This window comes from Crocuta crocuta, unplaced genomic scaffold, assembly GCF_008692635.1.
Source record: "Crocuta crocuta isolate KB4526 unplaced genomic scaffold, BGI_CrCroc_1.0 scaffold3, whole genome shotgun sequence".
In the NCBI taxonomy this organism is placed as follows: Eukaryota; Metazoa; Chordata; class Mammalia; order Carnivora; family Hyaenidae; genus Crocuta; species Crocuta crocuta.
The window spans coordinates 8,866,631-8,893,133 of NW_027529934.1; the positions used below are offsets into that span (position 1 = coordinate 8,866,631).

Genomic DNA, 26,503 nt, shown 5'->3' on the forward strand with positions numbered 1-26,503 from the left:
AGATGTCAGGATGATCTTGCTTTGGACTCCGGAAGTAATGTGCAATTTGAATATATGTAAAAATAAAGAATACATTAGAATAGATTGCTATTTAAAGGACACTTTTGAGGTGCCTGAGTGGCTCAGTAGGTTAGGCGTCCAACTTTTGATTTTGGCTCAGGTCATAATCTCAGGGTGGTGGGGTTGAGCCCCATGTCAGGCTCCCTGTTGAACATGGAGGCTGCTTGGGATTCTCTCTCCCTCTGCCCCTCCACTCATGCACTCTCTAATTAATAAATAAATAAATAAATGGATGAATGAATGAATAAAGGACACTTTCAATAACTGTTTTTGTTCTGAAGATAAGCATCTGCCAGGTTTTCTTTTTTAATGAGTACGCTGTTCTCACATTATATACATAACATTTATTTTATTCACTGTTTTCAGTGTAGATCTCTACATTTGGACTTCTTATTAAAGAGCCTCAGTACAAGTGACTTCTCAGAGGTGATGATGGTTATCTTTGAGCATAAAAGTGTCAGTTTACTGGAGGCCAGTTCTTTAACTCGGAGGAAGGAAATAATATTCAATTGGACAATGGAGGTTTAACTTTTTGGATAACTGCTTTGAACAAACAAGCAGTTTTGATGGTGGTTGCTAAGGTTCGCCCCAACTTACCTCTCCCTCCTGTGATGCTTTTCCTTCACAAAGCAAGAGTTTTAAAAAGCTGAGGAAGTAAAGACATAAAATGAGGTATAAATGAAATGAATGGGAGAGAGGTGAAGATGTCCCAGTGGGGTGTGTTATATGAAATTTGGCTGGAAAAGTAAGTAGAGCTAGACCATGGAAGTATTTGTAGAAATGTCAAGGAATTCTGGTCTTTATCCTAAAAGTAAAGGAAAGGTATCGGGGGGGAGTTGTAAGTTGTAAGCAGAGCGGTATGGTAGGATGTGTATTTTGGAAAGGTTTTCTGACTGCAGGATGGAGGCAAGAGAAGTTGTTGGCAATTCAGCCAGGAAGGATTGTAAGCAAGAAGTGATAGGCATTTGGTCTAAAAGGGCTATTGTGGACATAGACTTGGGTGGACTTGAGCTATTTGGTGGATTATCAAAAAGTACGGGCAGTAAGAAGGACGGAGAACCTATAAGAATAGCTTCCAGCCTTCTGACTTGAAGGGCTGACAACGAGGAATTTGGTTTTAAACACGGCTTGTGTAAAAGCTTGTGAGGCAACCAGCTGGAGATGTGGAGTGGATGGCTGGTCTATAGTTGAGAAGGAAGAAGTTTGGGCCAGGAAGTACCTTGGCAGAACCGGTTAATAGCTATCATGGTTATCCAAGCCCTTGGCTTAGATGAGAGAGTCCCAGAGTGAGGTCTCATAGAGGGTCAGGGCTGATCCTGGAACAACCCCAACATTTAGAGTTAGTGTAAGGAGAGGAGCCACAAAGACTTGTGTACGGGTGGGGGTCAAGGTCAGAAGCCAAGAGGAAATCGGACGGTACAGTCCTTCTAGCGTCCACGGGAAGACAGTTTCCAAAGGGAAAGAGAGAAAAAGATGTGGTGTCACAGAAAGGGGATGAGGGGCACAAAATGCTGGAAAGACAGGGCTAAAGAAGGAAGAGCATGGAGTGTCATCTCTGCATGGACTTATCCACAGGAGGTCACGGGTAACGCTTTCCAAACCTGCTGCCTCGTAACTGAGTCAGCGTTAGCGCCTGGAGCCCCTGAAATGGAAGTGAGGGCAGCAGAGCTGTGGGTGAGAGCAGCCAGCACACACTGCCAGGTTCAAACATGACGCGCAGATTCCTAGCCCCTGAGATCTTCCCTCGCGCAGGCCAAGTGCACCCTGCCTGTCAAGGCTCCCCCACCGCTACAAACTGATCTGGTCTTCAGTGGGCCAAGCCCGCCAGCCCAGGGCCCCTGCACGCCCTCCCTCTGGCCCTGCTGCTCTTGGAGAGGGCAGGCAGGGTGTCGCAGCCCGTTGGGGATGGGGTGGGGGGGTCTGGGACCACAGGTGCGGAGGCGGTCTGGAGGCAGTAATAGTTCCTCTGGTGTGAGAGCAACCTGGAAGTCTCAGACACTCCTCACTGAAAAGATCACCTTCGCCTTTCTTTCTGTTCCCATCTCACTCTGTTTTTTGGTTAAAACATTAGCTTTTTAATTTTTTTTAAATGTTTTTTTTAAATTTCTGAGAGAGTGAGAGAGAGAGAGAGAAAGAGAGAGAGAGAGTGTATGTGTGTATGTGTATGTGTATGTGTGTGTGAACAGGGGAGGGTCGGAGAGAGAGGGAGACACAGAATCTGAAGCAGGCTCCAGGCTCTGAGCTAGCTGTCAGCACAGAGCCTGACGTGGGGCTTGAACCCACGAACCGTGAGATCATGACCTGAGCCAAAGTCGGACACTTAACTGACTGAGCCACCCAGGCACCCCAACATGACCTTTTTAGACTTACACCGAATACCTTATGTAGACACTGAATCTGGTGTGTTGTGTTGAGAAATTTTCATATTGCGTCTCTGGACTCCTGGGAAATTTCTGGATGTTCAGGTTCTTTTTACTTTTCTTAGAGTCTAACTGCCTGCCTTCCTCCTTCCCATCCATCCACCCACCCACCCACCCAGTCCCAGCCCTGCNAGAAAATGTAGTAGAGGAAGTCATACACAAATAGTGAGGACAGGAAGTGATCAATACCAGCATGGAGGGGAGAATGAAGTCCCATGGGCATTCAGAGGAGGGAGAAGCTGTAGAAGGCCCATCAGCAGGGGCCCTACACGATCTCATTTATGCTTTTTAAAAGATCAGCCTGTGGCCATGTGGATTTAGGGACTGGAGGCAGGTAGCGCTCCTGGCAAAGGAAATGGCAAGCCTGGAGGCCTGAGGTGGGAAGGAGGTGGTGCCCCCCAGAGTTCATGCAAGGGTCTGTATGTTGGAGTCCAGTGAACAGAGAAAAAGGAATGAGGTAAAGTTGGGGGGGGTTGGCGGGGCCAAATCTGCAGGGTTTTGAACGGAGCTCGGATTTTTTAGTTTGTTACTTGTGAGAGCACTAAAAAGCACGATGATCCTATACATTGTCCAGAGATGGAAATTAGATCACCTTGGTGAAAAGCAGAGCACGTCTTTTAAGTTGAGAACAATAGAAAGAAGATCTGCCTATACACAAATCATCAGTTTGATGCCCACTTGTTAACATTTCTCGTAATTGCTCTCAGTGTTTCCTATGGGGAATTTAAAATGAGGTCTCAGTGAACGGCAGCCGCTGATGGGGATTATTCCAAGGCTGCGCCACAGTGCAAGCCTAGGAAGTACCTGTATTTTCAGTTTCCTTTCATTCTCCTGAGGATGCAGCTTGGAAACAGCCTTTGCCCCGTGCTTCCTGTCTCGACTTGTTGGAGGTGTGTGTGTGTGTGTGTGTGTGTGTGTGTGTGTGTGTGAGGGTGGGAGCCCTGCGAAAAGAGCCCGAGGGGCTCTGCACACCTTGCTCCATTGTGTGCAGAGTCTAGGGGAGTATAGGGGGCTGGGGGCGGATCAGCCCGTGTCTGGCCGCCCAGAGGGCTTCTCTAAGAAGCACCTGGAGGCTCAGCGACGGTATGCTATTATAGTGATTATTATAATACATACTTAAGTGCCAAGGAAGCAGCAACAGCAGAGTCAGACACAAAAAACCACCTACACTTTACTAGACTGAAAGAAATATGTGAAAATCTGAGTAAAAGGACTTGGTTTCACATGTGTTCACACAGGGCTTGAGGTCACCTTGAGGAGTCTTACTGCTGTAGCTGTGGACAGAGGCCTGGCTGATGGAGACCGGGATTTCGGGGAGCCGGAGTGCGGGACAGAGAGCGCTCTAGCTTGGAAAAAGCACAGGACAAGGGAGGAGTCGAATAAGAGTAATGGATGGGACCTGGCACCTAGGATATGGAGTTCAGTGAGAAAGGGAGAGAAAATCCACCTGTCTTGATTCCTGGACCCTGTAAGGCTTTGGGTCTGTCCAGTGTCTGAGAGGGATTTGTTTCTGCTTTTTCTGCTGCAGTGATAAGTTAGCCAGGGTCCCAGACCCATTCCCATCCATGCTGAAATGAGGAAAACATGGATAATATGAGGAGTGTTTGACAAAGCCCAATATATATAGTAAATATATGTATCTTATGTGACAAAACATTGGCAGCTCCTTTTGAAGTCACGCTGGCTTATGAGGTCCCAGGATGCAGACATCCAGTGTGGCCTGTCAGGAGTGAAGTGATCTTTAATTTATTCATTTTTAAAAAATGTTTATTTATTTGAGAGAGAGGGAGAGAGAGAGAATGCAAGGAAGGTGCAGAGAAGGGGGAGGGACAGAGGATCCGAAGCCGGCTCCCTGATGACAGCAGAGTGCCCAGTGTGGGGCTTAAACTCACAAACCATGAGACCAACGATCTTTATTTAAGGAGTGAAATAGATATACATCTCAGTGACTAAGGACAGGAGGAGGAGGAGGGGAGAAAAGGAGTAAGAACCAGTAAAACAAAATCTACCAATGAGGTACTTGGGAGAGAAAGAGGAGGAGAGCTAAAGAAAATATGTAACAAAATGAGAGGGGAATAATTTGATACATTTGTTAAGTAATTCATAATTGAGAAGAAAATCATTCATGCCTAGTAGTTAAGTGGACAAAGCTCATGAACAGACCAGCATCAAAATAGAAATATAATAGTAAACCAGGGGTGCCTGGCTGGCTCAGTTGGTGGAGTGTGCGACTCTTGATCGCAAGGTTGTGGGTTTGAGGCCCACATTGGGTGTACAGATTACTTAAAAGAAAAAAAAAGTAAATGAGCTTATGGCACTTTCACTTCCTCACTTCACCCGCTTCACTGGCAACTTCCTGTTTCCTTTCACTGCTTTGTGGATTTCTCCTTAACAAATGTCACTATCCAAATATTCTCTATTACTTACCTAGTAAGTAGAGCTCCTTGCATGAAACCTACATGAAGGCTAGGACATCTATTGGTTGTGTTTACCACTGTATCCATACTACATGCTCCATGCGTATTTGTTGCGTGAATGGGCCCTTGATAAATGCTTCCCAGGCAATCCAGGAAATGTCCAAAACCCTCATCTTTATACTTTCATCGCTTGTTTTAATGTTTTTGTTTTTGTTTTTTGAGGGGGGAGGAGAGGGGGGGGTGAGGCAGAGAGAAGGGGAGGGAGGGAATGAGTGGGGGAGGGGTAGAGAGAGAGGAGACACAGAATCCAAAGCAGACTCCAGGCTCTGAGTTGTCAGCACAGAGCCCAGTGTGAGGCTCAAACCCTCATGTGTGAGATCATGACCTGAGCCAAAGTCAGATGCTTAACCGAATGAGCCACCCAGGTGCCCCTCATTAATTGCTTTTGTGTCAAGATTCCCTGATGGAAACTAGACAAACTATGAAATTTGGAAGCATAGCAAGTAATTATGAAATAAAAATGATAAACAACCTCTAGACATAAAATTGAACAAGGCTAAATATAAAAGGAGGAAACTGTAATAAATATTTTTAGAATTTATTCTTGTTTTAAAATGTAGCCAAGGCTTATATTTGGGTCTATTAAACTAAATAAATCATTGCAGTATAAGTTACTAAGAAAGGCTATTTTCCGGACTGGTCTTCTGTGGAGAAAAGCATCCTCTCAAGGAAAAGGGAAGAGAGTGACCGCTAAANCCTGGTATTTATATTTTTAAGGCATGTGCAGACATGTGGGGACACATGGAGTCCTTTCAATGGTAGAAACACATCTCGGGGCGTCCTAAAGTTCAACTGTCAGTCATTTGTTCTTTAAACACACATCCAGGGGTGCTTGGGTGGCTCAGTCAGTTAAGTGTCCAACTTCAGCTCAGCTTATGATCTCACACCAGTCCATGTGTTCCAGCCCCGTGGCGGGCTCTGTGCTGACAGCTCAGAGCCTGGAGCCTGCTTCGGATTCTGGGTCTCCCTCTCTCTCTGACCCTTCCCCATTTGCTGTCTCTGTCTCTCAAAGATAAAACAATAAAAAATTTTTAATGAAGAATAAACACATCAAATACCCACTCCGAGCAGGCCACTGTACCATATCCTAGGGCTTCATTTCTCCTTTAGCTAAAGCATGAGATGTGTTTTCTGCCTGTTAGAAGAGCAAAGTCAAGTGCAAAGATTTGTCCTTGGACATAGATTTATTTTAGACAGAAATTTTTACAAAATTTTCTTTTGGCCAACATTTAAAAATCAGTAGATTGTATACACGGAGCCAGAATTCTGTCTTCTTTAGCAACCGGAGTGGAAATGCTGACCACAGCAGGCAGGGTCCCCACATGGCCACACTTGGCTGCTTGTCCCTTGAGCCTTGTTGGCAGAGTCCCCACTGTTCCCTGTCACCTCATTCCCAGCCTGGCAGTGCCCTTCAGTGACCAGCGTGCCCATGGTAGTGGTTAGGCAGAAATCGGTCACCGAATAAGAACAAGGTTCAGGGCACCTGGATGGCTCAGGCAGTTAAGCGTCTGACTCTTGATTTTGGCTCTGGTCATGATCTCCGGGCTCAGTTTGTGAGATGAAGTCTCACAGCGTGGAGCCTGCTTGGATTCTCGCTCTCCCTCTCTCTCTGCTCCTTCCCCTCCCTCACTCTCATTTACGCTCACTCTCTCTAAATACATACATAAACTTAAAAAAAAAAAAAAAAAAGACCAAGCTCAAGCTATAGGAGGCACATTTTATTGCAAGAATATTCTGGAACTTGAAATAAAAAGATCCCCCCCCCGCCCAGTAGTGACAATGAGTAGTAATTAGTTTTCGGGAACTTAGTCTAAATTTGGGAGATGACTGGGGCACCTGCGTGGCTCAGTTGGTTAAGCGCCTGACTTAGGCTCAGGTCATGATCTCGCGGTTCATGGGTTCGAGCCCCGCGTCGGGCTCTGTGCTAACTGCCAGCTCAGAGCCTGGAGCCTATTTCAGATTCTGTGTCTCCCTCTCTCTCTGCCTCTCCCCTGCTCATGCTGTCTCTCTCTCAGAAATAAGTAAAACATTAAAAAGTTTTTTAAAAAATTTGGGAGATGACCTGCATTTGAAACACGGTCCCCCTCAGTGACAAAAGGGGTCATCTTGTGCAAGAGGAACAAGTCTCTGGCCTCCTTCTCTGGGTGTGAATGTGCAGAAGACTCCATATGAAGCTAAGTGCAGTGTAGCTAAGTGTTGAGCTCAGTGCAGCGTGGAAACCTCAAAGTCCTGCAGGGGCAGGGCAGGGCTGGGGGGCCTCTTCGTGAGGGTCTCACATAACGCAGACACAGAAGGCCAACGTGCTCCTGGACACAAGACCTCCGCGGCCTGACTCCAGTCGGCACAGCCCTGGGCTTTCATGGAAATTGCAGGGAGAGAGGAGTGGGATTTGGCAGGGAGTGAGTTCCAGAGCAGAGCTGCTGGCTGAAGGTACCCCCCCCTCCCTTGCTCCAACTAGAATGTATCTCCCCGGAAGGCTGGGGACTTGAAGGAAGAACATTTTTTTTTCCCTCCAGAGTAGAGCCTGACAGCAGAGAGGACAGGAGGGGAGGGAGGCATTCGGCACCAGATTATAACAAGTTGTCTATTTTTAAGGTATCGCTCTAAATAGATCATGAGCGATCCTTATAAAGTTAACTATTACCAGCAGAATGTTTGTTCTGGGTCAGAAAGGCACAATGAGAATTTTGTAATTGTTTTGAGACTACCCTCGAGAGGGACCCAGGGCAGAAAGGGCATTGGCACACTGCGTGGTCCAGCTGAGTGACCTCACACAAGGGTCGTTGGCTGCTGAATTTAGCTCCTGTACGTGCCTAACGATGTTCTCGGTAATTTCACAGCACATGACAGCTGTGTGGCACATCTGTTCGGGATCCAAAAAATCAGTTACACAAGCATTCGTTGGGGAAGATTGGAGTTGGCACCCGTTCTGCGAAACTGAGCTGGGAGTCTGAATTGAGTGCAGGCTTAATATGCTGGAAGTTTAGTGAAATGCAGAACTGCGTTCATGGAATTCTAATATCCACTTGTGTTGCCCGCTGAGCTGTTCAAACCACACTTGGAGGACTCTAATAAATTCAGGCCACTTTAAGAAAGACATTGGGAAGTTCAAGTGTGTTCTCTGGAGGATAGTCCAGAAGAATCTAGAAGCCATCCCATGGGAAATGGTTGAAAGACCTGGTGGTGACCGGTCTCCAGTTTAACCAGAAGGAGAGAAGGCTAAAGAGGGAGATAGGATAGGGGTCTTCAGACAAAGGCTCAAACAAACGGTGCTTGTAAAGCAATGTTTGAAATAAAATGTCTGATAAGGAAATGAAGAGTAGGTGTGCAGGTGTTTTCTAAGGAACAAGAACACAGTAAAAAATTACAGGGAGGGAGGCAGATTTAAGGCTCCATAAAAAATAATTTGGAACAGCCCGTGCTGTCTGTAGAGGGACAGGATTTATGGAGTGGCTGAATGAGCCTGTGTGAGGGGTTCCTAGAAGGAACGCCTACATGCAGTGGTCACCAGGTTCTCAAGAAGCAGGGATAGGTGAAGACTCCTGAAAAACGGGGGAAAGGTGAGGGCTTTGTAGCTGGACACACGTAGGAGCAAACTGTATGGTTGCCATTTAGCTGTGTGACTTTAGGTTCCTCATCCAGTCAATGAGGAGAAGACTGCTCGTGCTGATGTGTTCTTCTGAGAAGTAACTGAGCGAATATAGGTGAGGTGCTAGAAACAGCATGGGCTCTGGAGATGTGTGTGTGGTAAGGCAGGCGCTTCAGAAGCTCATCAGGTTTACTTAGTCCCCTTTGTGCCTTCAGAGCCGTGACATGGCCTGCACAGGGCAGCTGTTCAGCATGTGCATTGGCACATTTGTTGATTTTTTTTTTTTTTTAATCAGTGTTCTGGGTAAGTCATGGCCCTAGGCAGTTCTAGAAACAGACTCTTATTGAGACTGCGTGGCCAATGGGGATAGTGTGCCTGATGGAAAGAAAATGAGGTTTGGCATCAGACACAGGTTCAAACCCCAGCTCTCCACTGGGTCAAATTACTTAACCTTTCTGAAATGCATTTTTCTCCTCTGAGGCAACCCGGTCTTGTGTGCATGAATTAATAGGTGTGAAGGACTGGTTATTCTTTTCTCATTGGGATCCTCTCAACAATCCAGGGAGGCAGGTAATGCCTTCTACATTTATAAGAAACAAGGTTCACAGAATTGAAGGGCTTGGTCCAGTTCTTTTCACCTCAAGGCTTATCATCTTTGTCTTCTCAGTTGTGACTGAAACTTTTTTAGAGTCTGCTGTGTGCCAGGAATTATGCTGGGCATTTCCTCATGTTCGTCATGGGCTTTTAGGTCCCTCATGGAGATGTACATCAGTGGGGTGAACTTTCCTAGACATTTGGGAAAGTTTATTCTTCATGGGACTCTGATTCCTTTTGACACCTGGCTTTGGGAGGGACACCCAAGGCACAGTGAAGGGTGGAGGGAGATACCTGTTCAGACAGTTATATTGGCTCCTCAGCTTTGACCATCACTGGAGGGACAGATATTGTGGATCTTGAGCAGATGACACCATCAGCTGTTGGACAGTTGCACCAGACTGCACCTGCTGGCAGTCCTCAGGTTTTCTCTAGCCTGTAGACTTATTCTATGGGGTTGCACATGGTTTTAAAAATGAATTCCTTGGAAATATTTAAATCAAGAATTTTTACATAAAAATACATAATGAGGGGTGCCTGGGTGGCACAATCAGTTAAGTCTCCAATCTCGGCTCAAGTCATGATCTCATGGTTCATGGGTCCAAGCCTCACATTGGGCTCTACACTGACAGCTTGGAGCCTGGAGCCTGCTTCAGATTCTGTGTCACCTTCTCTCTCTGCCCCTTCCCTGCCTGTACTCTGTCTCTCAAAATGAACTTTTTAAGAATCTCCCAACTAATTCTGACAGAAAAAGCACATTTACCCTACAAATACTGGCCAGCAGAACGGTCACTAGAAGCCACACTTCAGCTCTTCACACACACACACACACACACACACACACAGGGTGAGGGCACCTGGGTGACTCAGTTGTCAGATTAGGTGTCTGACTTAGGCTGAATTCACGATCTCACAGTTCGTGGGTTCAAGCCCCATGTTGGGCTCTGTGTGGACAGCTCAGAGCCTGGAGCCTGCTTCAGATTCTCTGCCCCTCCCCTGCGCGCACTCTGGGTCTCTCTCAAAAATGAACAAACATTTTAAAAAATACATAAGATTTTGGGGTCTCTTGAGGAATGGGACATTAGGCCACCCTGAGCTCATGTTCTCCCAACAGAGAACACAGGCCCGCCCAGTCCCCGCAGGGTTGCTGCTTCCTGTAGGTGGGGCAAAGCCTCCCAATCCTCGTTCAGCCCATTTCATCCTTCCTTACTCCAAGTAGCTGGCATGAATATTTAGTACCCTGTGCATAATTTATATCAATCATAATATTGTCTCTGAGCTTTTTACTAGCTGTGTCTTTTCCCCCCTCTCTGATCCCTAGTCTGTGACTGCAATGGGAAGTCCAGCCAATGCGTTTTTGATCAGGAGCTTCACAGACAGACAGGCAATGGGTTCCGCTGCCTCAACTGCATTGACAACACCGATGGCGTTCACTGCGAGAGGTGCAAGGAAGGGTTCTACCGACATAGAGAGAGGGATCGCTGCTTACCCTGCAACTGTAACCCCAAAGGTAATTGGCAACAGCATGGACAGACATAGAGGGCAGTATGCTGAGTGAAAGGAGTCAGACTAAGACAAGTACCAGATGATTCTACTCATAAGTGGAATTTTACAAACTCACAAATGAATAAACAAAAAGCAGAATCAGGGGAGCCTGGCTGGCTCAGTCAGAAGAGTGAATGAGTCTTGATCTTGATGTGGGGAGTTTGAGCCCCATGTTGGGTGTAGAGACTAATAAACTAAAAAGAAGGCAGAATCAGATCTATAAATAGAACCAACTAATGGTTACCAGAAGGGAGGGGAGGTGGAGAGGATGGGCAAAATGGGTGCAGGGGAGAGGGAATACAGTTGGGGATATTGTGATAGCATCCTATGGTGACATGTGGCAGCTACACTTGTGGGGAGCACAGCATAACCTAGAGATGTTGAATCACTACATTGTACACCTGAAACTGATGTAACTTTGTGTGTTGACTATGCTTAAAATGTTGTTGGGAAAAAGGGCAATGAAAGTGTGAGGGCGGGGGCGGGGGGATAGTAGGGGAGAGGAAAGGAGAAACCAACAGGCCAAGAGAAGGTATTCAACATCTAGAACAATTGGGAATCTACTAGACACTGGTACTGATAGTGTCTTAGCAATTTCAATCGGAAAGGCAACATGTTTTTCTTAAGTCGGAGTTGTAGGAACCACCTGGAGTCTTTAGGACACAGTTGCCTTGAGTTCTCGTAGCAAGAGCCCATGATTACCTTCCCTGGCAGATGGCAGTTTGACCCGGGGACAAAGGAAGCTTTGTGGGCTTCCAGTGCATCCATAGCAATGCCTTTGACCAACCTCTCAGAACATAAGGGATAGGAAGACCGGTTTCTGGTGCTATGGTAGATGCTAACAATATAAAGTTGTACTAGTCCAAGAGGCAGCCCGATTAATAGGCAGATTAGAGGGACGCCTGGGTGGCTCAGTTGATTAAGCATCCACCTCTTGATTTCTGCTCAGGTCATGATCTCAGGGTCATGACCTCAGGATTGTGATATCCCACAGAGCATGGAGCCTGCTTAAGAGTCTGTCTCTCTCCCTCCTTCTCCCTCTCTCTCTCTCTCTCAAAAAAAAAAAAAAAAAAAAGATTAGAGTCTTTCACAGGGTTAACAAGATAAAATAGAATCAATAAATAGCAAATACCTACAAGGTGGCTGGTTCATAGCAGGAGTCTTTTTTTGCTGTTTTTTTTAAAAAACCTGTCACCCAGTGCTGTATTCTCACAGCTATGTATAGTTCTTGCATACACAGATGTACATGTTGCGCTATGTTCATCACGAACGTTAAAGACAAGTTAGTACGTATACAGAGGGAGAGACAAGTAGTTCTGTTACAGAAGTGGAGGTGTTTTTAAAACCACCTTATTTGTCTATTATCTTTCTGGGCAGTATCTGTTTCTCTTTGTTAGAAAGTGTTTAACAGCATAATATGATAAATGTTAATGTGCTTAATGGGTATAGCCAAAGTGCATGGCAATGACTCAGCATAGCTCTATGAAACCAATTCACAGTAGCAGCTGAATGAATGTAATGGGCACGTTTTGGTCTAGCCAAGGAGTTGTTGGTAGACTGTGTTGGAGCGCCTTACAGAAAACTGGGGAGGACCCCGTGCTGATGCAGACCCCAATTCCAGCAAACGCTGCCCAATTCACCAGACTTGCGGTGTTGGTGTGCTCGGAGTCAGATTTGCTCAGCTTTGTGGCATAGAGTCAGCATCCAGAATCTTTTGGATTTAGCAGTTCTCCTTGTGAATTAGAGAATTTCATTAAAAAAAATTATTCCATGTTAGTGGGCATTCAACCCCTCTGAAGAGCCCATATTCCTTTAGGTTATGCAGCTTCCACTGTGAGTCACTGGAGTTGGGTCATCCCAGCAAAACGATAAGTAAGAATGTAATTAGAAACTTAATTAACTTAGCTGGAGAGCCTGGCCTGAGGACAAGGTTATTAGTCCTTAGGTTGGACAAGGAGCCTGCTGTGTGGCAGAGAGATGGTAATGAAGGATTTGTCACGCTGTCTCTTCTTTTTCACTCCAGTCCATTGCTCGCCCAGCATCCGTGAGCCTGGGTTCTTCTTTGCCTTTGGGGAATAGACATCCCAGGCTCAGTGTGAACAGCTTGGTAGACCGAGGAGGAGCCCAGCAAGGATTTATAGCTCATATGATCGCTAACATGCATTACCCACTGTCTCTGTGCCAGGCACTTTTCTAGATGCTTTCATCCAGCAATTAATCTTCACAAATAACCATATGAAGAAAGTGCTATTATTATGTCCATTTTACAAATGAGGTAGCAGGGGCTTAGAGAGGGAGGTGAAGAAACTTGTCGAAGGCTGTAGAGCTATGTGGCCAAGAAGGTGCCAGCCCCAGGTGCGCTGACATGAAAGATCATAAGGCTGAGACTAGTGGTGGGTTTTGGAGCCAGACAGCCTGGGTTGAAATCTTGGTACTTCCACTACTGCTGTGTCGCTCTGGGCGTGTCCCTTCACTGCTTGCTGCCCCGGTGTCCCCATCTGTAGAAGGGGGACATCATGCTCTTCCCACCATAGGACTGTGTGAGGATAAAATGTTTGTTCAGCACATGGTAGACAACTCAGCAAATTCTAGTTGATGCAGTTTTGTTTTATTTTTTAATTAGGACAGAGATCAGTGTCAAATTCCCAGTGGGACACTGGCTTTTGTAAAAATTACATTCCACTTCAGAAGGAAGGCTATAGAGGCCATATATTTGGTCTAAAACTATTAACATTTTTCTATTAATATCCTGAAATTGGCAGTGAGGCTTTCAAATATTTTTTAAAGAGTGGGGAAAGAGAGGGCTAGAGGAGCTGATGAATGGCCTCCAGTCTTCAAACAAGAAATTGCAGAAGCTGAAGTGGGAATCCAGAATTCTGAGGGAGAACTGTTCTCTCTTATTCCCTCCATATGAACAAATAAAGCATCAGAATGGGGTCCTTTTATCCCCAACAGCAGACAATTAGATGGCCAGGAAAAGCTTCATGGATCTTATTCCCTAAGACCTGGGTAGTGCTTTATATTTTTCCTGAATATTTTCATATACTAGATCTTCAGTGCTCATAGCAACTTGACAACCTGTGGATGTTAGCACGCTCCACCCACTGTTACAGACATGAAGAGACTGAAGCTCCAGAGTCGGAGCTGCCAGCCTGAGTGACTTGTTAGTGACAGAGATAGTTCCCACCCCGAGCTGTCTCCCACTACACTGCGGCTGCCCAGATTCCTAGCCCAGTGGCACAAATTTAATTCCCTATGGAATTTCTCAATGTCCTAATCAGCCACAGATATGTGTCACCTACCAAGGAATTAATTGCATATTCAATTTCAAATGCAGAGGAAAACACCTTACCAAAAAATACGCTCATTCCACGTATAGCAAATGAAGCCAACAGCATCAAAAATCCCCTAAGTGGTCACTGATTTTGGGTGTCACATTGATTTCTCATAAATATAGCAGCCAGGCTTATTTTTAGGTGAGGACTTTGGGTTCAGTGACAGGGCTGAGTTCTCTTCAACTCTTATAACCACATGTGTAAGTCCTGAAAACCTTTTGCAAATATTTTGAAGTTCACTGTATGTACATGTGTGGTTTTTCTTCCCAGGACACCTAAATTCCTGAGATCTTTATGGACATCAACAATATTAGACTTGTTCTCTCAATTTTATTATTTTTTTTACATTATCTATGACCTTATTACTCATACTACAACATTTGGGTTACTATTGAAAACATGTCTAAATTTTTCTTTAGGTTTTATTTATTTTTGAGACAGAGTGAGAGAGAGAGAGAGCATGACAAAGAGAAATGGAGACAGAATCTGAAGCAGACTCTAGGCTGAGCTGTCAGCACAGAGCCCGATGCGGGGTTCAAACCCACAAACCATGAGATCATGACCTGAGCCAAAGTCAGATGCTTAACTTACTGAGTCCCCCAGGCAAAGACCCAATTACAAAGACCCAAAACAGGTCTTAATTTAAAATTCTTAAATTCTTGTTACTTTAAAATACAAGTGAATATATATTTAAAGGGCCCTCAAAAGGATGTACCCTCTTCTTGTTTAATTTACTATTTTTTAAACAGTAGTCATTTTAATTTTTTAAAATGTTTATTTTTGAGAGAAATAAACAGAGTGAGTGGGGAGGGGCAGAGAGAGAGGGAGACACAGAATCTGAAGCAGGCTCCAGGCTCTGCGCGGTCAGCACAGAGCCCGACACCGGGTTCAAACCCACAAACCGGGAGATCGTGACCTGAGCCGAAGTCAGATGCTTAACTGACTGAGCCACCCAGACGCCCCTAAGTAGTAATCATTTTAGAACACCTTCCTGAGCCCTCAGATGCATATAAACTCTCTATATAAGCCCTAAGAGAGTGTATTAGGGCACAAAACTGAAACAGGAAGCTAGTTTGTTCTTTCAACCCAGTTGTTCATAGTCCCCAGGAGCAACTCACCATGTAGGAATTGGAACAAGCGTTTTTATTTAAATGAGATACATAGAAAACCCAGTGCTGTTATTTTGGCAGCTTGGGAATGTAAATAAAGTTGTTGTTTTCACAGTAAGGACCGCTGTCCATGTCCATGTCAAGGTTTGTGGGAGGCCTAGAGATAGCAGCGTAAACCACATTCTTCCAGAACCCATGACGTGCAAGACACTGAATTAAGCTCTTTAAATATTTTAGTTCAAAGTCTTGCAACTGCTCCACAAGGCATAGGCTGTTACCCTCACTTAAAATAAGTGAGGAGTAAGCAGTTTGCCCAAGGACACGCAGCTAAATGGCAGAGCTGGTTTTGAAGGGAGAGTTGTTGGATTTCAAAGTCTGGGCACTTTGACCCCCCAGCTTGTAGAGCAGAATTCTCTAGATAATGTCCTGTAGAGCACAGTTTCGAGATAATAGTAGACGTGGCCTGTAAGAATGTCAAATAATGTTTGGACACACTGGTATTAAAAGTTAAACAAGTGTCATGCCTACTGAATGAAGTTCTAAATCTCTGAAAGACCCAGAGTATACCATTTCCCCAACTCTTTTGAATAGAGAATGCCTATTTTCCTGAGAGCATAATTGATTTCCCTCAGAATGGGGTTTTGTAGAATAACCATTTTGGTCTACGTGGGCCAAAGTCAAAAGTACAGTCTTCTCCATTTTCTAAGAATAATTAGTTTCTGAAAAGTTACTGCAGGGAGAATTTTCTTAAGTCGAAAGCATAATTTCCATAAATTGGAATAGGCAAAAAATGCGTTTACGAACCCCAGATCAACACGTGTGTTAAACAACAAAGAAACAAATAGTTGTATTAAAGGGAGGGGTCTTGGGGTGCCTGGGCAGCTCAGTCAGTTAAGTGTCCAATTTTGGCTCAGGTCATGATCTCACGGTTTGTGAGTTTGAGCCGTGCATCGGGCTCTGTGCTAATAGCTCGGAGCCCATAGCCTGCTTCGGATTCTGTGTCTCCCTCTCTCTTTGCCCCTCCACTTGTACTCTCTCTCTCTTAATAACAAACATTAAAAAAAAAAAGAGAGAGAGGTCTTCTGTTGAATGTTACTCATCAGAGCATAATTCAGAAAGAAACTTTCCTTGTTGGCTGACAGCTTGTAGACGAGGAAGGCTCCTTCGAGCTTTGCAGGGTTGACATGGGGTCATTCCAGCCATGGGAATGTGGCAAAGTTCTTCCACGTTCCACAGGTGGCATAAAAGCCTTTATGTAGGCACAGAGCCAATTATCTTTATTGATTTGATTTGTATCTGCTAGTGAATTAAAAATTCAAATAACTGATTAGAAAGAAAGGAGCAACTGGTTAGTTTCCTGTTGGCTCAATACTGGCTATCCCAGTTAGCTGAGATATATAGATTGAGAATTCTGCCAGCTCGGAAATTGTGAAGTAGGTGAGGAACACTTCTCACCCCCTTGAAGATCTTTTGCTGCCCCCTGACGCTCTCCCAACAGCCCTGACTTCTTTCATGGCATACGTGCTTTTGTCCAACAGATTTCTGGGCATCTTCTCTGCATCAGCTCTGTCCTGGGCACGGGCAACAGCAGAGATCATAGGCTGAAGTAATCCTGAGGAAGCAGGACTTGGGAATCCGAGATTTCACTAGAGTAGTAGTAACTCAGGACTTGAGAGCCGAGGATGGGCCCAATCAGGGGAAGTTCTGGCAAAGGAGGGTTCCAGGCCAGGGGAGAAGTGAGATGCTCTGAGGAGAAGCAGTCTGGCACATTCTACCAGCAGGGCTGGGGAGCTGGAGCTTAGTAAAGGAGGGAAGGAGGGGTGGAGTCTTTTGGGCCATGATATTCTGCTTACAGTGGGGAGCTACCAGAAGACTAAACAGATGAGTAATGTGATCTGAATTCCATTTTTAAATGTTTTTTAATGTTTATTTTGAGAGAAGGAGAGCACAGGAGTCCAAGGAGGGGCAGGGAGAGAATCTCAGGCAGGCTCTGTGTGGTCAGCCATGAACTGGGAGATTATGACCGGAGCCCAAATCAAGAGTTGGACGCTTAACCAACTGAGCCACCCATTTTAAAAGGAACTCAATTTTTAACGTTTTATTTTTGACAGACAGAGCATGAGTGGAGGGGGATCAGGGAGAGGGAGAAAGAATCCAAAGCAGGCTCCAGGCTGCCAGCATAGAGCTTGACACAGGGCTCAAACCCTTGAACTGTGAGATCATGACCTGAACCGAAGTTGGATGCTTAACCGACTGGGCCACCCAGGCGCCCCAAAATGAATTCCGTTTTTAAAGGAACACAAGAGGAAGGAAGGGAGACAAGGATGGAGGCAGGGAAGAGGACAGAGGCTTGAACTGGGGGCGGGGGAAGAGAGGGCAGTGAGAATAGAGGAGAGGCCGGCTCCCGTAGTGGTGCGTTTGCTATCCTGAGCACTTCCGGTCTCTCAGCAACTCTCAGTCTGAGAGGGCCCACTGCCAAGAGGGGTCTATAGAAAATCACAGGACAAATGCTCTGTGCACTAAACCAGGTATGGTGCGCAGGGAAGGGGAGAGGACCCCAGGACGAGGAGCTCTACCACTCTGCGGAGGTAGAAAGATTTTTTGGCTAAGAGGCCTTTTCATACTCAAAAAAGAACAACAACACTGTTCAAGCACAGAGCCTTAAAAGATGACTTTTGCCGGCTAGGAATCAGGGAAAATTGTTGCTCACTTTCTCCTGACTCTCTTTGAGGAGGCTGATGTGCTCATTCACAAGTTTTCCCTCTTGAGAGCTCAAGGATTCAAACTTAAAAAGCAGTGGCTCACACACTACTGAATGTTCAAATCGGAGCAGATACAGAAGTAAAAATGCCTTCCCGAGGAATTGCCTCTTTGCCTGAAGTCGTCGTCGGCTGGGAAAACTTGTCCCGGCGGGTGGGGGCATCCTNATTCCGTGAGCTGCCGCAGGGCCACAGTGGTTTCCTAACATCAAGTAAGTTAAATCTTTCCTTTTCCCCACCTTGTTGGTTACAGGTGCTCTTAGTGCTCGATGTGACAACTCTGGACGGTGCAGCTGTAAGCCAGGTGTGACAGGAGACCGGTGTGACCGATGTCTGCCAGGCTTCCACACGCTCACCGATGCCGGGTGTACCCAGGACCAGAGGCTACTGTAAGCACCGCCCCCACATGGCAGCTTCTGCCATGAGTGATGACAATTACAGGGACATCAGTGGCCACTTACTGAGTGAGCACTACGTGCATGCCAAAGGCTGCTTGAGGACTTTACGTGGGTTAGGTCATTTGATCCTCACAGTAACCCTCGGGAGGTTGGGATTAGCATTATTACTCATGTTAAGGATAGAAATTTGCACCCCAGGAGGTTAAGTTTACCCAGTATTACTGGTGAGGGTGGACCAAATATTTAGGCCCAGAGTTTTGGTTCTGGAACCTATGTTCTTCACCTGGAGGACTGCCCCCACCCCCCGCCTTCACTTTAGATGAACAAGGATGGAGGTAAAGAGTCCTTCAGATTCTTACCTGGGACCCATTTCAACCCAGTATGAATTGGACTAGGAAAACTTTTCTGCAGTATTTTATTCCCCTATAGTGTGAAGTGTCCTCTGTCCCTCTTCAGATTCTTTTCTGGAAGAGGATGGAGCACACATAAATCACCTAAGCAATCCACAGAGATGCAGAGCCCGCAGATGGACGGGAGGGGGAGGGGGAGCTGTTAGAGGGCGCCCGCAGAGATCACTTCCTGTTTGCCCCCTTTTCTGGCCCCTTGCCCGTGGGAGAACACCCTCCAGCCATGCTTACCCTGGCCTGGTGACAACTGTCCCAAGTTCTCTCACCCGCTAGGCCTCTGCACAGACTGTTCTCTGCAGCTTTCCCTGCCCCCTTTTACATGGTCTTCAGACACCCTTTCCTCAGGCCCAGGGTCCCTTAGGAAATGCTTTTAAAATATGAAGTCGATCAGATCACTTTGCTTGCAACCCGTCAGTAGCTCCCTTCCCCTCTCAGGAGATAGAAAGTGCTCGTGCAGGCCAGCGGGGCCCTGCAACGTCCCCCGCCCTCTGTACCCTCAGCGGTGGGCTCTCCCTGGATTTCTCACCCCTCTCCCCCGGCCCGCCAAGTGATCTCGGCCTTGGCCTTGAGGACTCCTGCTTCCCACAGGGCCACAGAGAGCTTCATGGGCTCCATCCTCACCTCATCCACTCCCCACAGAGGCCTCTCCACCCTCTGCGTTCTGACCATTGTTCTATGTAGAAAGTGAGAGGAAGTGTTCGTCTGTCTCTCCCACTGGAATGGAAGCTCCGTGCTGGCTTTGTCTAGTTCCCCACTGCATCCCCAGTGCCCAGAGCGGGGAGAGGCACACAGACTGTGCTCCCGCTCGGCCCCAGCTGGCTTTATCCTTCGCTGCCATCGCTGTTCAAGCTTCTGCCCTGCCTGGAGACTCCTAGAGACCCGCATCCTACTCCTTAGCGTCCCAGGTTCTTACCAACCACTAGGTGTTGTATAACGTCTGTCAGAGGGTCCGGTTAGTCATGTGGAAGGGCTAGGACAGGAGACCCTTGCAAGTGAAAGATCAGGACTGGGAAAGGGATCTTCAGGGAGCCTCATCTGATTGGATGAGAAATGTGAGGGGGTTGGGGGGCATCCAATCCAGGTTTGGGTAGGGTTTGGATGGGGTCAAAGAGCAGTCAGAAGAGGAACAGAACAGTAGGGAAAAGACAGCATATTTGGTTTTAGACCCACAATATAGACACATAGGACTATGTGCCCATCTGAGTGATACTAGTTACTAGCCAAAGCACGGGCCTGCACGAGACAGAGACTGACCAAAAGTAAGTAATGGAAACATGGACTCCTTCATTGAGAAGGTCTTGCAACCAAAAAATAAAAACAAGAAAACTCACAAACGAAAAAACCCAACCCAGCCAAACTCTGCACTTCCACTCCTAGGAATACACTCAATACGCAAACATCCACCTCTGCATGGAAACTTGTATGCAAATGTTTGTAGCAGTGTTCATAATAGCTAAGCAGCCCAAATGGCCACGAGCTATTGAATGGATAAACAAAATGTAGTCTATCCATATGATAGACTTGTATTTGGCCATAAAAAATGAATTATTGATATGTGGATGAACCTTGAAAACATACTAAGTGGAAGAAGCCAAACAAAAGGCCACAAATTGTAGGATTCCATTTATGGATAATGTTCAGAGCAGGCAGACTTATAGAGACAATAGGTGGATTCGTGGTTGCCTGGGCTGGGGGGTGGGGCGGGGCAGGGAGAGAAGGAAGTGGAGGGTGATTGCTAAGGGCACAGTGGTTTGTTTTATTTTTTTGAGTGATGGAAGTGTTCTAAAATTAGGATAGTTGTACAATTCTAAGAATCTACTAAGATCCATCGAATTGTACATTTTATTAAAAATTTTTGAATCTTTATTTTTGAGAGAGCACGAGCAAGGGAGGAGCAGAGAGAGGGGAAGACACAGAATCCAAAGCAGGCTCCAGGCTCTGAGCTGTCAGCACAGAGCCCAACGTGGGTATCAAACCCACGGACCATGAGATCATGACCGGAGCTGAAGTCGGATGCTTAACCGACTAAGCCACCCAGATGCCCCTTGAGTTTAGTTACTAGCCCATTTTAAATGGGTGAATTGCACGGAATAAGAATTCTGTCTTGATAGAAGTGTTACCAAAAGAACAACAACAATAACAACAAAATAGCAAGGAGATGGGATCAGCCGTGATGAAAGTAGTCATCACTGAATCAAACAAAAGAGAAACAAATAAGAAAAAAAGGTAACTGAACCAAGCAGTCAACCAAACCAAGCCAAACTACCCAGTTTAGTGAGGAATTTGGTTCACATCTGGCACAATCCCCTCCTCATCTTCGGACTGGGTAAGCAAACAGTTCAGGGACGGGTTGTCACCATCAGAGCACCAGAAATACAGACAAGTGAGCCCTTACAGGGTTAGATTAGCAGGGACAAGACTGGCTGAGGGAGGCCTCAGGGAAGAGGAAGGACTTACTCAAGTCGGTGACATTTGCTTGTGCGCACTTGATTTTTGCTTGTATAGTTGAGACGCATTTGGAAACACATCCCTCATTTTCTTTTTCTTCTTTCCCAGAGACTCCCAGTGTGACTGTGAGCCAGCTGGCATCTCGGGGCCCTGCGATGAAGGCCCCTGTGTCTGCAAGCCAGCTGTCACTGGAGAGCGCTGTGACAGGTCTGTGTAGCTGTGGCCCTACAGACATAGCAGGGAGGGTCCCTTGGCAACTAGCGTGAGGATTCATCCTCCGAGTGTGGTTATGGAAGAGGGACAAATGCTAAGGACCTCAGTCCTGCTCTTTCTTGGTCCTCAAAAACTTGTCTTTTAAAAACATACCACTAAGCCCCCAAATCTCACTAGGCTCCAGGCTTTTGCTGTGGGCCCCTTCTCTGTTTACAAGAGAGGGCTCACAGGGCCCCAGTGGGTCCCTTGGCTGCTGACTCCAAATCCCAGGTGCTCCTGTACAAGGTGGTATGCAATAATTAGGTCACATGACTCAGCTGGGCCCCAGAAAAGGCCTGGCCTAATTAAGCACCTTGGGAAAATGCTCGTAAGAGGAAATCTCTCCGTGTATGGCCATATAGAACCATCATGTGCATAAAAGGAGCCGCCCAGGGATGGGACGGTGGTTACATGCACGCACATGAGCCGGGAGGAGATGGAAGAGCCCTTTGGGCCCTAAGCCATGTTGGGGCAGGTGGCGCAGTAAACAGCGATCTACTCGCAGTCGCTGCTTGCAAGATATTCCTTAAGGACAGACACCCCAGACTTGAAAACTCGTCCCTCCTCTAAGATTGTTGTGAGCAGAGTGCGGTGAGGCTGGCCCCAGAGGTAAAGGCGGTAAAGGCTTTCTTTTCATTTCCTTAAATGTAAGAAAGCAGGTCTTTAGCATTCTAACCATCACTTATAGCTGGGCAGAGAAAATTCAGATACATTCCCAGCTTTTGTTTTCAGGGGGTTCTTTGGGGCTGAGGTAGGGGTATGGAAACTAAGTGTTGAAAGAGGAGTCACTTGCTGAGGAGGTTAATTTCGAAGCATAGCACAGGAATAGAAAACCACCTAACACAAAGGTCAGCATCACCAATTCTAAGAAATAGACCTTCATGAAAAATGTGCCATCTCTGTGACAACACCCTCCCCCCTTTCTAGAAGTGACCACTATTCTGACCTCTGTGTAATCGCTTCCTTACTTCATAAGTCCTTACCCAAGTACGTCCCTAAACACTGTTTAGTTTTGCCTGATTTCCCACAGTTCCTTCCCCTGGCTTTCTGTGCCCCTCCCTTCCTTCCGGTTTTTCTAATCCCTTTTAACCTACAGGTTTCCTCCATAGGAAACCATGGTTGTTGTTTTTTTTTTTAGAGCCTTTGCTCTATAGAGAAAAAGAATACTTTTTTATTTACAGTTGTTCTCTGAGGCATTTACTGTTCACAGCCAACCTGCCTTCCTGTGATTTTGCACAGTAAACAGGCTCCCGACACAGGGTCGCTTGGATTAGACACATGACTTAGAGGCAGCTGTCCCTGGTTTGAATCTTGCCTCAGCCACTTAGCAGCTGTCGGACCTTGAACAAGTTTCTTAACTTCTCTGACCTGAGTGTCTTCATCTAAGAACGCTGGAAAGAACAATTCCTATCTCATAGGGTTGTACTAAGAATTAGCCTACATATAAGAACATACGTAAGGCACCTGGCATAGCATGAGTGCTAAGAACTGAAATTATTATTTCATGTAGAAGGATGTAAGTAACTCGAATGGAGGAGAAACAAGTCCTCAGCTTTTCTTTCCTTCTTCTCTGTGACCCCAACATCTGCAACTCGCCTGGTAGCTGTGGTCCTCAGAGAGGCCATGGGCGGGTGGGATGCCAGCCTACGTCTTGTTTTTGTAGAGAACCATCCTTCTTTGTCATACCCTCACCTGCCCTTCCCCCGTGTGTCAGAGCCCAGGTTAAGGGGCAGGGATGGTGGGCAGCACCGTGGGGTTCTTATGCGGTTCAGTACAGCTGAGCCGGTGCTGGGGCCCGGGCATATGCCTTTCCTTGCCTGGCCGCCAACGTCCCACTCTTTTGTTTCCATTAAACACTTGCTCTAAGACAGGGCCAGCTCTACATACTTCTGCCCTGCCTCTTTGTCCGACTCATGTGACCTCCACTCAAGTCTTCAGCAAGGATGGTTAAAAAAAAAAAAAAAAAAAAAAANAGTGAGGGTGGTACATGTAACTTAGCTCTGGGCATTAATAGGGCCAGCTGGGAGAGAGAGTAGAAAAGATCAGTTATCATATTCTCTGTATGAAATAACCCATAACATGGTCCTGATAACCCCATAACATGGTCCTGATTTCTAAANGTGTAACTTAGCTCTGGGAATTAATAGGGCCAGCTGGGAGAGAGAGTAGAAAAGATCAGTTATATTCTCTGTATGAAATAACCCATAACATGGTCCTGATAACCCCATAACATGGTCCTGATTTCTAAAATGCTGTTACAGGTGTCGACCAGGTTACTATCACCTGGATGGAGGAAACCCCGAGGGCTGTACCCAGTGTTTTTGCTATGGGCATTCGGCCAACTGCCACAGCTCTGGGGACTACAGTGTCTATAAAATCATCTCTACTTTCCATCAAGGTAAAGTGTTCTGTTTCTAGAATTTTGTTTTTAACACTGTATAGAGCTTTGTGCTTATAGACAGCCTCCCCTTCCTCACAGCATGGGACCCTTGACCAATTGTTAGCATTTCTCTTTCTAGCTTTTAACATCATTTTGTCAGGGCGATAAGGCAGATCCTAATGGCTTGAAAAAGTCATGTCTAAAAGAGTTTACTCATACTAGTGTATGAAAGACTTAGAATAACTAAAAAGAGACCAGATTTTCATATCCTTGCATTTCTCATGTATTTTAAAGAGTCTCTCATGTGGATTGGAGAGGGGGGGGTAGTTATGTGATAACTAATAACATTAACATTACTGCTTTCACGTACATTACATGTGTTAATGTGAAATTAGTTATCAAGCTATAAATCACTATAAGAACATAGGAGATAGATACAATTTCAACTTTGAGTTTCTTTTTGAACATATTAGACCCTCTTAACTCACTTGGGCCAGACCTTATGTAAATAAAAGTACAGATTACAAGTGGATGAAAACATGCTCTCTTATTACAAGAAACAGACTCAAAGAAGTCGAAGCAGCTGCAGGGTGGGAGCAGGTGAAGTTGAAGCCCAAGTACAGAAGGGTACAGGAAATCTTGAGGACTGTACATTATTCTGAACTGTTAAGAAAGCCCTACTATCTACCTACCTTTAGGACTGTTTGGCAATCAAGTCTTGTTCAACTCAATAGATGATGAGGTTTGTCCGAATGCAGAGTGGTTTTATTTGTGTTCCAGATGTTGATGGCTGGAAGGCTGTCCAAAGATACGGGGCTCCTGCAAAGTTGCAATGGTCACAACGCCACCGAGATGTGTTTAGCTCAGCACGACGGTCAGACCCTGTCTATTTTGTAGCTCCTGGTATGTATGGTGTTTTTCTTATAGAAACCAACTTTTAAGACTCAAAGACAAGATAGAAAAATGGAGGTAGAGAATGTGAAAACCATATCACTTAGTGTTCAAAACAGCAGTATCTCCAGAAGATGGTTGGAGCTTCAGCCCTATTGTCTAAGTCATGGCACAACAGGACTGTGTGGGAAGGCAAAGTGGTACAGCTGCTCTGGAAGACAGTATGGGGGATCCTCAAAAAAATTAAAAATAGAACTACCCTGTGATCCAGCAGTTGCACTACTAGGTGTTTATCCAAAGGATACAGGAGTGCTCTTTTGAAGGGGTACATGCACCCCAGTGTTTATAGCAGCACCATAACCATAGCCAATAATAGCACTATCAATAATAGCCAAAGTATGGACAGAGCCCAAATGTCCATTGACTGATGAATGGATAAGGAAAATGTGGTATATGTAGTCAATGGAATATTAGTCAGTGATTTAAAAAAAAGAATGAAGTCTTGCCATTGACAACAATGTGGATGGAACCAGAGTGTATTATGCTAGGTCAGACAGACCTATCTCAGAAAGAATCATGATTTTATTCATATGTGGAATTTAAGATACAAAACAGATGAACATAAGGAAGTAAAGATATAAAGAAAGTAAGAATATAAAAACAGAGCAAGACAAACCAGAAGAGACTCCTAAATACAGAGAACAACCTGAGGGTTGCTAGTGGAGTGTTGGATGGGGAGGGGGAGGGCTAAAGTGGTGAGGGACATGAAGGAGGCACTGGTTGGGATGAGCACTGGCTGTTTTATGTAAGTGATGAATCACTAAGTTCTATTCCTGAAAAACAAGTTTTATTAAAAAAAAAAAAACACAAAAACACCAGGACTGTATGAGGCAGCTAGACCCTGGCTGAAGTTCCTACTTTAATCAAATGGAAAGTTTCGAGGCTTCCCACCCAGACAAAATAAAGACGGTCGCCAAACCTGTGGATCTACTGAGCAGCAAATGGAAAAGTGAAAACAAGGCATTTCCCAAAGTTTTAACCCTTTGTAAATTAAAAACAGATGTTAGTTCAGGTCATTAGCTACTGTAGGATATCTAGGCAAATTTCAGTTCTCCCAGCTGTCAAATGGGAATAATACCTCCAAGAATTATTAACATCACATTAATGTGAACTTTAAAGCATTATGTAACAGATGGTACTATTGCCAACATACCTCAGATCTTCACATATCATCTAATGAGCGGAACTGTCTTTTAATGAGGCCCTGTTAGCATTTCAGTAACGAATCCTCCTTTATAGCCAATAGCAGTATGGCCACATCTATAAGCTGGCTCTTCTGCAAGGGTGGTTTGGGGCAGGGCGGTACAGACAGCACAGGACTCCCACAGAAATTTACCAACATTCATGCAAATTTGCTTGCTTGTTTGCTTCTCCAGTTTCACAGTGATCTCAATCTTTTCAAATTCTGTTTCACAGCCAAATTTCTTGGGAATCAACAGGTGAGCTATGGGCAAACCCTGTCCTTTGACTACCGTGTGGACAGGGGAGGCAGACACCCATCTGCCCACGATGTGATCCTGGAAGGTGCTGGTCTGCGGGTCACAGCTCCCTTGATGCCACGTGGCAAGGCACTGCCATGTGGGATCACCAAGACCTACACGTTCAGGTAAGAATGACTACATGTGAGTCAAGTACCACAAACGGTGACTGAGGTCTGGTTCCTTTGCTCATTAATTTAATAAGCTTTTCTGAGCACCTTGCACATACCAAACTTGGTATTATATACAGAAATGGAACATGCTTCCTGCCCTGAAGCCCCAACAGGCTCCTGGGAGGGAA

The 26,503-nt window shown here is 45.7% G+C and overlaps 1 protein-coding gene across 1 annotated transcript in view; it reads left to right on the forward strand.

Moving 5' to 3' along the window:
- Positions 1-26,503, forward strand: part of LAMC2 (laminin subunit gamma 2) — a 56,964-nt gene that overhangs the window by 9,749 nt on the left and 20,712 nt on the right. Inside the window, exons 2-7 of the mRNA XM_077763242.1 lie at positions 10,462-10,650; positions 18,142-18,277; positions 21,250-21,348; positions 23,655-23,791; positions 24,554-24,676; positions 26,141-26,330. Coding sequence (XP_077619368.1) covers positions 10,462-10,650; positions 18,142-18,277; positions 21,250-21,348; positions 23,655-23,791; positions 24,554-24,676; positions 26,141-26,330 — 874 coding nt within the window. The remainder of the gene's footprint in view (positions 1-10,461; positions 10,651-18,141; positions 18,278-21,249; positions 21,349-23,654; positions 23,792-24,553; positions 24,677-26,140; positions 26,331-26,503) is intronic.